Here is a 14,182-nt window from a genome sequence, read left to right on the forward strand (position 1 = left end):
GCCATTCAAAAAACAAGCAGTTTGGCCAACCCTGCTATGGAGGAAAAGAAAGAATTCATGTGTTAAGCATAATAGAAGGCCATATAATAATGTCACATTTTTGCATAACATGGACACTATTGTCATATCTTCACTAGCTGATAATCAGATATTTTCTGCTTCCTTCCATTATCAGGATGTTTTTTAAAAATAATATATAATAAAACAGAACTTGATTTTTAAAAGAAGACATGGATAAGAATCTCTCATTAATGAATTAGCTGGCATCTCTAATCTAAGTCGCTTAAAATTAATTCATTGTTAAAATTGCCAATCCCTGGCCAAGATGACAGAAAAGGATAATGATTGATATTAGAGGGGATGTGGATAAACTGGAATAGTAATACACTCCTGGTGAAGCTGTGAACTGTTCCAATCATTCTGAAGAGCAATTTGGAATGAGGCCCAAAGGGCTATCAAACTGCATGTCTTTTAATCCAGCATGTCTCTATTGGGTCTGCTTCCCAAAGAAAACATGGAAGGAAAGGAAGGAAAGAAGGGAAGGAGGAAAGGAGGAAAGGAAGGAAGAAAGGAAGAAAGTAAGAAAGAACCCGCATTGCAAAAATGTTTGTAGCATTTTTTTGTAGTAGTGAGGAATTGGAAACTGAGCCATTCCCACTGGGGAATGGCTAAACAAGCTATGGCAAATGAATGTTATGAATTTATTATTTTTCTATAAGAAATGATCAACAGAATGATTTCAAAGAGGCCTGGAGAGACTTACATGAATTGATGCGAATGAGTAAAACCAAGAAAACATACACAGCAACAACAAGATTATGTGATGATCAATACTGATGGACTTGGGCTCTTTTCAACAATGAACTGACTTCAGGGCAATTCTAATAGATTTGTGATGAAGAGAGCCATCTACATCCAGAAAGAGGACCACGAGGACTCATACTATTTTCATCTTTTTTGCTGTTTCTTTGCTTTCCTCCCCCCCCCTTTTTGAAATGTGGAAATATGTTTAGAAGCACTGCATATGTTTAACCTATATTAGATTACTTGTTGTCCAGGGATGGGAGAAAGGGAAAAAGAAGGGAGAAAAATTTGGAACACAGGGTTTTGCAAAAGTGACTATTAAAAACTATCTTTGCATGTATTTTGAAAATAAAAGACTTTAATTAAAAAGAAAGATCATAAATAACATGGGAGGAAAAAAATTACCAATCCCCAAATCACAACTTCAAAGTGAGAGAGGTCCCACAGGTCAAATAATATATCATTCATTTTATTATCTATATACCTTCTAGAGATTCATTAGATGACCACTTCACCTCAAAGCAGAGCTACCTTAGAAATCTGTATGATTTTAAAATGTTGACAAAAATCTAATCTCATTTAAAATCCATTACATTTAGAATGCTAAATATAAATTATCAGGCCCCAGGTGTTTAGAAAACTTAGATGTAAGAAATCTCTGAACCTTTTAAACAGCTACTCAATTAATTACTTTTGAAATTTTAATTCTTTATTTTCATTTACATTAAGATTAAGTACTATAATTAAACTTAAAGGGTACATAACCCAGTGTCAATAAATTAGGTTTTTACAATTAAAATTAAAACTTTTTTTTAATAACTATTTCAATATATTGTTTTCTTTGACTCTATGTGTTCTATTTCAGGCATTTAAAAATATTATGCTAAGAAAGGATATACAACCTTTGCCAGACTGCCACAGGAGTCCATAACACACAAAAAAATTTAGCTTAGACTCATCAGTTAAATTTGAGAAGTGAAGCCCCTATATCATAATGACATCTTCTAGATCCACAAGTTGCTGTAGCCAATGTTAAGACTATCTCTTATTCTCAGGTAGCTAAAAAGTGAGTAGTAAAATATGGCACAAGAATGATATACAATAAATAAATAACAAAAAATGATAAACAATAAAGACCATAGGGGGACATAGTCATTTCCAAATGAAAGGTCAGAAGGAAAAGCATGAAAAAGAATTTCTAAAACAAATACAAAGTAATGGGAGTATTCTAGATATGGAAAACAATATGACCAAAGAGAAGATAAGTTACAGGGAATATAGCAGAAGTGGCAGATTGTCCAATTTAGTCATTATATAAAGTGTGATGTGTTATTACAAGTTTGGTAGGAATACATTATAGACTCTGAATGCCAAGTTTTGAGTTTTATTCAATAATAACAGCTTGAACACAATATCTAAAGTATTCATAAGGGAAAATAGTTTGGCAACAAAATGAAGAACAGATTTGAGGAGAAAGAGAAGAAAAGGGAGAAGGAATATTGGAAGCAAGAAGAATAATGAAAAAGTTAACATAACTCAGATTCAGATACATATAAGCCAAAGTTAGGTATGACAGAGGTAAGGATAAATGAAACATTTAGTTAACAGGATTTGATTTCTGGTTAGATGATAGTAATGAATAAAGATAAATCAAAGACAAAATTGGGTTAACTGAAAGAAATGAAATTAGAAGGAAGAATTCTAAGTGAAGTTAGGAAAAATCAGTAGCAAAAAAAAAAAATTAGACCTATGTTCATAAATTATCAAAATGCTTGTGTTACGTAACATAAGCATTTTGATAATTTAGCATATCATATTATAGGCACTGTAGAAAAAATTTTTAAAGAGAAATCTATTATACTGACTTGTTTTGTAAACAATAAAAGTCTAGTCATCTAATCATTATATTCTATCTTTTCTAGAAACAAAAACAAATAGTTATTCCAGTTTAAACCTAAAAAAAGTTTATAGGCACTATAAAAATGTTTGTTATATATATGTACTCATTATTATTTCATGCTCTTCAACAACTAGCAATAAATCAAAAAGTCCTTATTAATTTCATACACAAGTCTGAAAAATATTGTTAACTTTTTTATTGTTGTTTTCTTAAATATCAACTCAGCCTCCCAAGGACTGCAAAATGTGTAAATTTTCAGGTGTGATATTCACTGATAACATAACTTCATCTTTTTACTTACCACCAATACAGATTATTCTCTAGTTGAGCACAGGTGTAAAGAGCACAACAATGTAATGAAACTATCCGTTCTCCCTGAAGCTCTGAATAAGTTTGTGCAGTATGCTCTAGCTTAGAAGCAACAGAACTTAAAGTTTCATCCACCCATGTAGCAACCTAAAGAACAAAATATAGCTTGTTTAGATAAAAATTTCTATGAAGTTCCTCACAAACATATATGACTGACCACACTTGATTAATTAACAAGAAAGAACATAATAACTGAAGTTCTACAATGAGTCTGACTAAATGCTTCAAAACAATTAAATTGCAATTCTTTCATTATATAAGCAGGAAAAAAAAATTTTTTTTAGTTCTTTTACATACCAGAAATTCAGACATGCATCTAAATTACTTGCAAATTATTGCAATTTCCAACTGTTTTTGGCATTAACTCTAAATGTTCAAATCTGTTGCATTAGTGTTAAAAATATGAATTCTTCAAATATAAAAATTTTACATGTATTATGTATAATTTTTATATGCATTTTGTACATCTTTCCTTCTTTTCTCTCCTTCCCTCCCTACCTTATAGCAGAAATGTGTTGGTAAAATCTTAAATAGTTCAAAGATAAATCAAATAACAGAATTGTTGTTAGAATCATACCTAATTTTAGCCAAAAATCTATTTCAGATTTTTCACAATACAGAAATTTATATAGCAAAAACAATGAATATATATTCATATCTGATGGTAAAAAAAAAAGAAATAAAATGAGTTTAATTATGAAATCAATAACAATGTGAAGGTTTCATACCTTGTTATTGTCTGTAGCTACAGTTGCTCTGATACTATTTGCAGAAAGGAGGACTATCTTTTCATTGGTTAACCCCAAAAATGTTGCTCGTGGATGATGTAATGAAGGATTCTTTGAAAGCATAAAAAAAAATGATTACTAATTTGTAAACTGATTTGTAGGACTAACCAGAATTTGAAAAGGTCAAGTACCTGTGCATTCCTATAAGGCTCTGATTCACTCCATTTCCATTGATAGAGCTCCCCTTTATTGCTAACTGCTAAAAGCTCAGAATACAAAGCTCCAATAGATGTAAATTTTGTTCCATCCTACAAGATAAAAGAAATTAAAACAATGCAATGTTAAAATGAGTAGTTTGCACTTTAACTCATCAAAATATTATCAATCAGGGAAAAAAATGAAACAAAAAGGAATATACTTGAAATGTAGAAAGGAAAGTTGGTTTATATAGCAAAAACAATTTATTCACTATTACCACATTAAAGAAGGATAAGACAGGAATATCCCTATCAGCTTGGAAAATTGGGAAAGGAAGGGAAGCAAGAAAGAGCTAGAAAGCATGAGCTTCTGGGAAAAGTCCTGGATTTGAAGCATAGAGTCTGCATTCAAATCCCACTGTTAATGACTTATGAGCTATGTAACACACAAATTACTACTACTCTCTGGGCCTCAGTTTCTAATTTATAAAATAGAGCTGGGGCTACAGGGGAAGATGGTACATTAGAAGACTACCAAAGTCCCTTCTATCTCTTCTACCATCATTCCTTCTATCTCCTATAAATACATGATCCTGAAATAAATTTCATTTATTCCAACTCTTATATTTTATAGGCACAAACTAAGGCCCACATACAAATTAAGTTGGCAACTGCCCAGAAAAAGTATCAATATTCTAGATCTTGAGAAGAGAAACTGAGGTTCATATTAAAATACCAACAGCACTAGGATAATGGGCCTTAAGTCTCACAGGTTAAAGTAATTATGGATCCTTTAAAGCAAAGGAACAAAGATTTCCAAGCAGTACAAGGAAGCTTGTAGGACATTTAAGTCTATTCTCAAAATAGGGATAATAAATTTCCCCAATACCCACTCCTTTCAACTAGGTTATAACTATAACAGCTGACATTTATGTAGCACACCAAGTTTGCAAAGTATTTTATGTGAATTATCTCATTTGTTCTTTACAGCAGCCTTGTGAGATAGTATTATAGACATTATTATTCATATTTTACAAAGGAAGACACTGAGACAACTGACTGGCTCTCCCAGTATTGATACTGATCTCCCAAATACTAAAAAGTATTTCTAAGTCATAGTGAAGACTTTTAAAAAGAGCTATACTACGTTATATCCTCTTGCCAATGAACAAGACCTATTTGCTCTCTGAGTTGGTGGGAATATGATGATTGTTATAAAATGAGACTCTTAAAAGACATGTTATAGCAAGTGGTCCAAATACAAGGACAGACATTGAGACTATTGAGAAAGTTGAAAAAATGGTTTGATTCAGGACAATTTCAAGACTAGCACAGAGATTTTTAATACATTAGGCACCAGCCTGCAGGGAGGTAGGAAAGGGGTATAGTGAGTGGGAAAAACAAGATAAATACATGAATTTCCTTCAAGCATCATGAGTCTGAGTGATACACACACACACATATATGCATGTATCAATACATACATGTATGTAACAGAATTCTGTGTGGGAAGCATTGGTTTTAAGGTGAAGATTATTACAAATAGTTTTCTGAGCAATTCATCTGAAATCCAGAATTCTTTTCCTAGAATATTTTATATTTTCAGGAGAATAAAACATTGTTGATTTAAGTTCTCCTAGTTCTAGTTCTTCCTTATCTAGTCTGTTCTAATATCCTACATTTTTAACTTGTAAAAAATTGTTTTGTTTATTGTTTAATAAGTTTGAGGTCTTACAACAAAAAAAAAGTATATTAACTTAGAAGAAACTTTTTTGTTTTAAGACTCCATTTTACAACTAAGTATTGATTTAAGCTTTAATTTTTCTGTATAAGAAGTGGAATGATATTAGGTGCTATGTGTAGCCTACAAATTAGAAGAACTACTACTAGTGTTTTAGATTTGATAAACACCTCATAATGACATTAGCTTTAACTGAGAGTTTCCTTTAATTGTACGCTTAGGTAATTAATCACTAATAGGCGATAACTTGCAAAAAACAAAAACAAAACACCCAACCATTACAATCTGCTTTTGAGGTCATGACTAGAACATAGTCCTGAATTCTCAGCCTGGACAGGTAAACATCTCATTTTTGCTCAAAAGCAATACTAACTGATAAGAGATTTTCTAGACTGCCATCTCAAAGTAAGACACAGTTCAACATAGAGAGAAACCTGGTCTTAAGTACCAGTGCAAGATATGTTTGGAAGAATTTTAAAAATAAGATTAGTGGTGTTTATAGACACTTTGATGTCTGGATTTCTGGAAAACTCAATAAAATTTGGCTGCATGTATTGTTGTTTCTAAGTCTGTACTGCTGTTTGTAAATCTTTTACTAAATGTACTATCAACTCTAATAATAGAAAAATTGGTTTTATATATATATGTCACATGTCTATAAACTTTTTCCCCACCTTTATCCTTTTTTTTCATTATGTTCCTTAATATTCTAAACTTTTTCTTCCTGTAAATGAATACTGTTGTTACACTAGCTTGATAAAATAAAATCTGTTGTATCATAATTTCTACCATATCATTGTGGCCATTAAAAAACTGACTAGCAGACATTTTATGTCATTTCTAATTATTTTAAATGGGATTTTTTGTCCAGTAAGAGTGAGTATGTGTGTACGTGTATATATATATATATATATATATATATATATACACGTACACACATATAAGTCAAAGCTAGTTTAGGCTTAAAGAGTTTCAAAACAATAACAAAAACCTTTTATGATTGACCCAGAGAATTAATTTCACTTTGTGGTGGCCTAAGTATAAAAGAACCAACAACAATTACACTCATGTATATGTGACTACTAGACCATGAGGGACAACTCAGGAAGAGATACTTTATTAATCAGCTCAGGTTATTCCCAGTGCATATCCTTGGTGAACAGCTTTCTCTTACAATAGCCAAGTAAAACAATTATTCAATTACCTCTAAGTTTCTCTTTTTGTCTCCTAACTATCAAAAGATTGGCATAAGTCAGGCCCAGATCTTAATAACTTCCTTTTCTATTATTCCTTTTTGGACAATATTACTGTTATTTAGAAATGCTGTAGATTTTTGTTAAGATTTATAACCTGCTAGTGAAACTGTTATCTTTATTAATTTCCTATTTCTTGTTTTTGCTTATTTTTATGTATTTATTCAGTATCTTATCTTAATGGATTAGTACCATTTGAAGAACTATGTTAAGTAATGGTAAGCAAAAGAGTTTTCTTTTTAATAGGACAACCTCTAATTTTCATAATTGCATAATTATGCAATCAGTTTCACACTGACATTTACTTTTATTATATTAGAAAATAATCCTTCTAAGGTCATGCTTTGTAATTATTTGTTTTAAAAAACACAACTTAACAACTGACTGGATATAAGAAATCAGAAGAGTCAAATAATTGGAGAGAAAAGTTGAAATTCAACGTGGACGTACTAATTATAATTCAGGCAGACCATCAAGGTGAAAATATCTAGTAATCATGAAAACGCATGAATGGAATGGAGTTTAAAAACAGAAATCAGTGTTACAACAGATTCAGTACATATATGACCTCCAGATTTAAGAATCATTTTCATAAATGTGACTATTATTGCCATGTGTTCACTGGAGTACATAAAACATGGGAAAAAAGAGACACAATAAGCAAGCATTTATTAAGGACCTACCATATATCAAAGTCTGCAAATTAATGAGACTACAAAGACAAAAGCAAAGATTCTTCCTTTCCAAAAACTTAGATTAAATGAAGAAGCAACATGCACACGTGTAACTATAGATAGGAAAGTAGGAAATTAGAAATTTGAAGTGTCACATAAAATTTTACATAGGCCATGAGTCTGAGTAAAATCTCAAAAGAAGTTAGAGCAGTCCACCACTATGCATAACCAGTGACAAAAATGTGGGGAATCCCCACAATTAGGAGAATAGAAGAAGAAACATAAGACACATAAAATCACCCAGGATAAAAGTGTCATAGAAATCAAGTGAAGTGAATATTGAGAAATGTACAATTAGAAGAATAGTGTGTGAAAATTAGAATGGATCAAATGATAATTAATGACTCATGAGACAACAGAAGTATTGTTTAAAAAAATAAAACACCAAAAAAATAGAAGACCGAGAAATAATTTAATAATTTTCAGATCATTGAAAACAATAAAAAGGCTACACGCCACATTTTCAGAATTACAAATGAAAACTGCCCAGATCTACTAGAGGACAAAATGATGATAGAGTTGACCCAAATGCCTGTTAAGTCTTCTGAATGTTACAGTCAAAATCCAAAAATCCCATACATCAAAGAAAAAACAAAAATACCAAAAAACCCTTCAAGAATCTAAAAAGTATGCAAATGTCAAGTAATCTCAAAGAGGATGAATAAAGATCATGGTTTGTTTGTTTAATTTTAAATAAACTACTCCTTGAAATGCAATATTCTTGACTATCATGAAAATTTGATTCAATGAAATAAGTGTTTTCAAAACATTTCTGATGAAAAGACCAAAGCTGAAGATCTCTGATGTCTAAGCACATAACTCAACAAATCAAGCCAAAACCTCTCACCACAAAAGGACTAGAATAGATAATCCAGCTGAAATTCCTTTCAAGTTTAAAAATATAAAATTATTCATATTTGATCACAAGTTCTTAATTACTAGATATTTATAATGATTTTCTCAAATTGCAAGTGATCACAAAATTCAAAAAATTGCTAAGTACCTGATCCAAAACGTATTGATTTACAGATTAGGAAACCAATGCCCAAATCACCAAAAAAAAAAAAAAAAAAAAAAAAAACACCATAGCCCTAATATTAGAATTTTATTATTATTATTTTTTCCCTATGTATGTTCTATGTCTCAAAATAGATCATGAGTATCACAAATCAGGAGTATTATCTCATATACAACACTCAATATAAAATAGGGATCTAGTAACTTAATGGTGCTGTTGGAAATGTTAAGTAAAGCAAAAGTTGTTTACTTAAATTTCAACTATAATAGATATTCCAATTATAAATATAAATAACTGAAAATTTAATTTTTTAAGTTGTTCTTTTTTGCTTCAAGTTTTTTTCCACAGGAGCTAACTATAAAGGAAAATGAATCAACTATATCTACATAAAATTTCAGAATAATTTGAAAATGGCAGGAAAACACTAAAACTTGAAGATTGGCTGTTTTTGTACAGATTTTATATACATTAAAATCTCAAAAGTAATATTTAATATGCAATTACTCTACGTTATCAAAATTCTTAATTACATTAGTTATACATTTCCAGTGTCCTTGATTTTGCCTTGAGAAAATAAAAGCCACACTTGAGCTATATGTAAAAACCACCTAACTTTCCAAAAGAATACAAGATTTAGATGATTTTTAATAGCCAGGCACATAGTAGGTGCTTAATAAATGTTTACTGACTAATCAATGGAATAAGAATGAAGATGTCATACCATTGTGTAGAATTTCTTTTTTGCATCAAATGGTTCTCATTCATTTTAAAAAATATATTTAAAATAAAACAGAAAAGCCTTCAGAAAAATAAATGGAACATAGTTAAGTATTATATAACAAGTATAGGGAAATTTCAATACCTTATCTGGCCACCACTGCAAATCTTCTCCTAGAGATACTGGGCTTTGCACAGGTGTATTCTTCTTATCCAAATTTGGTTCTCCTTCCTTGCTTGTAGAGCCTCTTTCATTATCAAATGAGGCTCCATCAAGCCACCTTCGCTCACGCAAACGTAAAACGGATTCACGTTCACGCAACAGCTCAGAGTCTCTCTCTAAGGGAAGAAGGAGAACTGGTATGCAATTGGGTCACACCAGTGGGATAAAAGTAAGCCACTCTCTAGTAAAGACCCTTCAGGATGCAACTAACAGCAGTTTATCTACTGACAAAAATTTAAAATAGACTTAGGTCTCAGAAGTCTGACATGCAACATTCTCAGTATTAACCCTTTCAAGTACATGTACCGAAAATTGCTATAAGTGGCAAATTAAAAAATTGTGGAAGGACACAATTGTTCCAGCAAACACAATGCTTTTTTGGTGAATTTTTTAAAATTACAAATATTGTGATACATTATACTAAGCAATTTTATTAAAATATTTATCAGCCTAAAGGCAAACTAGCTTAATAAATCAAAACTCCAACTTCTGTTAGATAAATTTATGCAAGCCAAAAAGAGTGTTTAATAGAGAGTCTCTAGTAGTAAAATAAAGCTGCACAAAAAAAAAAAGTATTCTGAAAAAGTTAAAACAAATCAAATCACATTAAATTTATATAAAACTTTGATAATCCAACCACTTTCTTTAAAGTAGTATTTTATAGGACTGGATTTATAAAAATTTTTAAATAATCAAGAATATTTAATAATTCAAATTAAAAAGTCCCAAAGAGCTAAACAGGTTTTAAAAAGGATCCTTGTAGGAAAGAGTTCCTTACCAAAATGCTTCCCCTCCAATTGGCCTACAAACTGTCTAAAGCCAGTACTCTGCAGTTCGCTCATGCAGATTTTTTTTAAATGAGGTAATCAAAACTAACTTGCCAAGAGTCAACTATGCATGGAAAATAAGGATTAGAAACAATTCGTAGTAACGTCTTATAAATAACCTTAGGAAAGGGAAAAAAAGGAGGGATTTAGAAGGCGTTATGTCAAATGTCGAACATCTGAACATGCACATGATGTACATTAGCCATTATGGAAACACTAACTAAAACCAAGAGGTATTACATATTGATATCATACATATCAAGTAACCATCATTTCCTCTTTTAAAAAGTAATGTTTAAATCTTGGGTCTTTTTACTAAAAGGGAACAATCTCTAAAGATATAAAATAATGGCTTATCATAATGTGACCAATAATTCCTGGAATTTTGACCCAAGCAGTTATAGATATACTTACTGGTGCAATATTAATATAGTTAAAATAAAAGTGAAAACAGCAACACTAAATCAAAAAACAGAGGTTGGATTAACAATTTAAAGCTGCTCTGTTCACTACTGTGTAAAAAGCACAAAAAGACTTAGAATCTCCAAAGGCAATATTTTAATTATTTGTTTTTAGCAATTTATTATCATTTATAAACTGTTACTTGCAATCTAGTTCTAAGAAGTCTTTCATGGGTTTAAACATTCCCCAGTCTCTTCTTCATGATAGTGAGACTAAAAGAAATGAAATTATCATGCAAACCTAAGAACGATGGAGAAGGGCTTTCTGAATGCTGCATGTCATTATAAAATAGTATTTGGTTTTTAGCTCATAACTAGTATTCCTAATGAAAAATATAATTATGTAATGAAAACTTGATTATAAATCACAAATAGTCCTAGATCATAAAACCACAATCTAGATAGATAAAATCATGAACATAATACTACTACTACTACTGTGGCTCTTTGAAGAAAGTGAGAACCACCTACCTGTTCTTTTCCCAGAATCCTATGCAAATGCTAGTTGACAATAATTCAATTTGTGATGATTAGAAAAAAAAATTAAAAGGAAACCATCATGCATTGTCACTAATGTTCTACCATGCTAAATACTGAGCAAAAAAAAAAAAAAAAAAAAGTGCAAAATTACCTCGAGATGAGCCTAGCCTGGAAAGTGATGAACGACGAAAGGAAGGATAACCAAAGTAGCTAATGTCTTCTGAAAACATAGCATCAGCATCAATAATAACACTTGGGTGTGCAGAATGAATATCAGCATCAAGAAGAGACATAAGATCCTCTATAAGGAGAATAAAACATTTAAGTCCAATATTCACAGATCCTACTCAATTAGAAAAATGGATTGATAAAAACAATTTTATAACAAAATTAACCTAAATTTCATGAGTTGTTCAAGTAAATATATACAAAATTTGAAAAATAATCAGCAGCACACAAGCAATATTCAGGGCTCCTTTTTACTAGTTATCAAAGTAACATTAACTAAGAAAAACCTGAATGATTACACCACTAACATTTTCTCTTCAAAGTGAAATTTGTAAGTAAATCAATTATGCCACTTCAACAAGATGCTAAAACCCATAAAGGATTCAAGAGAAAACCTGTGCATGAGCAATCAATTAGGATAATCTACTAACCTCCAGGTAAATACGATTCACTTGCAGTATCATCCCCATCATCTCCATCTTCATCATCACGGCTGAGCAAATTATTTACAGCAAGGTTTACATCAAGATTTGTTCGCTGAAGTTCCCGAATAATAACACTTCTAGACTTCCCCTGTAAAACAACTTGAGCCTTGGGAGAAAATACATAAGAAATCATCTTTTCAGTCTTTTTTTTTTTTTTTTTTGGGTGGGTGGGGGAGGCATTTCCCCATTTTGTTATACTGAATTAGAATACCAAAGAACATGTATGTGTGTGTGTGTGTATATATATATATATATACACACACAACACAATTTTTAAAAAATAAACTATGAAATATCTTTGCTTGCCTTTAAAAAAAGAAAATTCACAATAAATTCCAAATTTATAGGTATTCTTTATTCTATGCCATTTTTCAATAATGGCCCTTTTCAGGGGGGGGGGAGAAGAGTTATACTAATCTACCACTTTGTGATGTTAAATCTTGCAAGAAAAACGTTTGGCACAGGGATTAAGAAGAAGGGCTTGGAGCGAGGACCATCTGGGATCAACTCCTACCTCTGATATCAGATGACTAACCCTTGGCAGGTAACCCAATCTTTGTGTGCCTCATCACACAATTCCCTGTATTGATGAGTTTTCTCTAACTCAGTGCACCTAAATACCCTTGAACATAATCAATATACCTGTGAAATGAGTTCTTCTGGAATGACAGATGCAGGAATAACAGGCTGGGGCTGACTGCCTAATAGGCCAGACCCTCGATCTCGTCCTGTCCGAATAACTCTGGTCTGTCTTCGTGAGTCTCGAGCTCCAGCAGATGACCTGCCAGAAGATCCTCCTCCACTTCCACCCACTCCTGAACTCCAGCGACTTCTAAATATTTGAAAAATGATTTATACAATCAGTATCTTTAATTTTTGAAAAGTTTCAAAAAAGATGTCTATTTCATTGAATTTAAATAAACTTACTTATCCACATATCATGGTAGTTCATCCTGAGAGAAGAATCAACTGAGGTTTAAATTAGCTTTGTCCCAAGACAGGGAAGGTTAGTAAAGGGAAAAAAATGTTTTTAGTATACAATTTGTTTTAATTAAATGCTTTTACAGCTACCATGTAGTGCTTATTTCCAAAAGCAACACTAAGATATGATTAGGAGAAACAAAATTTATTTTCCAAAAAGTTTGAAATATTTTCTATTTCTTTTAATAAAATATAAGGTAAGAGTGTATAAGAAAGTGTTTTGTACTTAGCAAGACTAGAGAAGAAAATGGCAAGTGACTAGTATTTGCCAAGAAAACCCGAAGTAAGTCATAACATGACTGAAAAACAGCTCAACAATAGTTGTTATAATGACTTAGAAACCCCAAGTAAGTCACAAGATGAGTGAAAAACAGCTCAACAAGTTGTTATAACAACTTAGAAAGATACTCCAAGGTGCCAAAATACATTTTTCCATCTAAACTAAACAAAAACTTCACAGATAAATACAAAAACAGTGTTCAAATGAGTGATTTCATGATTCCTATATTAAATTTCTAAAATTAATCTCCCCCCATATTTCTGGAAACATGACTTCGAGATATGAGCAACTTGTAAAGGGTTGTGGGGTCAGAAATAAGGAAATAATGAGAGGCTACCCTAGAATAAATGATTTAAATTTTACTATGAATTTCAGTATTTTTTTTTGCATATGGATTGACACTACAAAAATATGTGCATTGTTCATATTTCCTTTCAATTAGATCAGAAGAGACAGGCGAGAACAAAACAGAAACTACAGAGAACTCAATAGAAACAATAATCCCTCTAAAAGTGCTAGACAAAATTTGCTCATTTTAAAATAACAATCAAACAACCTAAATGAGAATATATTCAATTTTTTTTCCAGCTTTCTAAGTCATGTTAGAACTTACATTCTATTGACATTTTCTACTTGAACTTCCATGCCATAATTATGCATTTAAGAATGACTTGAACAGTTTATATTTCACATTCAGTTAAAAAAAACTTCAAAGTTTACAATGCTAATGAATGTGAGAATAAGACTCTGATACCT

General features: G+C 31.2%; 1 protein-coding gene across 6 annotated transcripts in view; it reads right to left on the minus strand.

Moving 5' to 3' along the window:
- Window positions 1-14,182, minus strand: part of UBR5 (ubiquitin protein ligase E3 component n-recognin 5) — a 165,240-nt gene that overhangs the window by 79,340 nt on the left and 71,718 nt on the right. For 5 of the 6 annotated variants that reach the window (XM_012541748.3, XM_023496429.2, XM_012541746.3 and 2 more), the window contains 7 exons: window positions 12,808-12,997; window positions 12,112-12,271; window positions 11,604-11,753; window positions 9,607-9,818; window positions 3,993-4,109; window positions 3,802-3,912; window positions 3,006-3,160 (listed from right to left, as the gene is read on the minus strand). In XM_012541748.3, coding sequence (XP_012397202.1) covers window positions 3,006-3,160; window positions 3,802-3,912; window positions 3,993-4,109; window positions 9,607-9,818; window positions 11,604-11,753; window positions 12,112-12,271; window positions 12,808-12,997 — 1,095 coding nt within the window. The remainder of the gene's footprint in view (window positions 1-3,005; window positions 3,161-3,801; window positions 3,913-3,992; window positions 4,110-9,606; window positions 9,819-11,603; window positions 11,754-12,111; window positions 12,272-12,807; window positions 12,998-14,182) is intronic. The other variant, XM_003760296.4, reaches the window with a different exon arrangement.

The sequence above is a fragment of the Sarcophilus harrisii genome, chromosome 1 (genome assembly GCF_902635505.1).
Source record: "Sarcophilus harrisii chromosome 1, mSarHar1.11, whole genome shotgun sequence".
In the NCBI taxonomy this organism is placed as follows: Eukaryota; Metazoa; Chordata; class Mammalia; order Dasyuromorphia; family Dasyuridae; genus Sarcophilus; species Sarcophilus harrisii.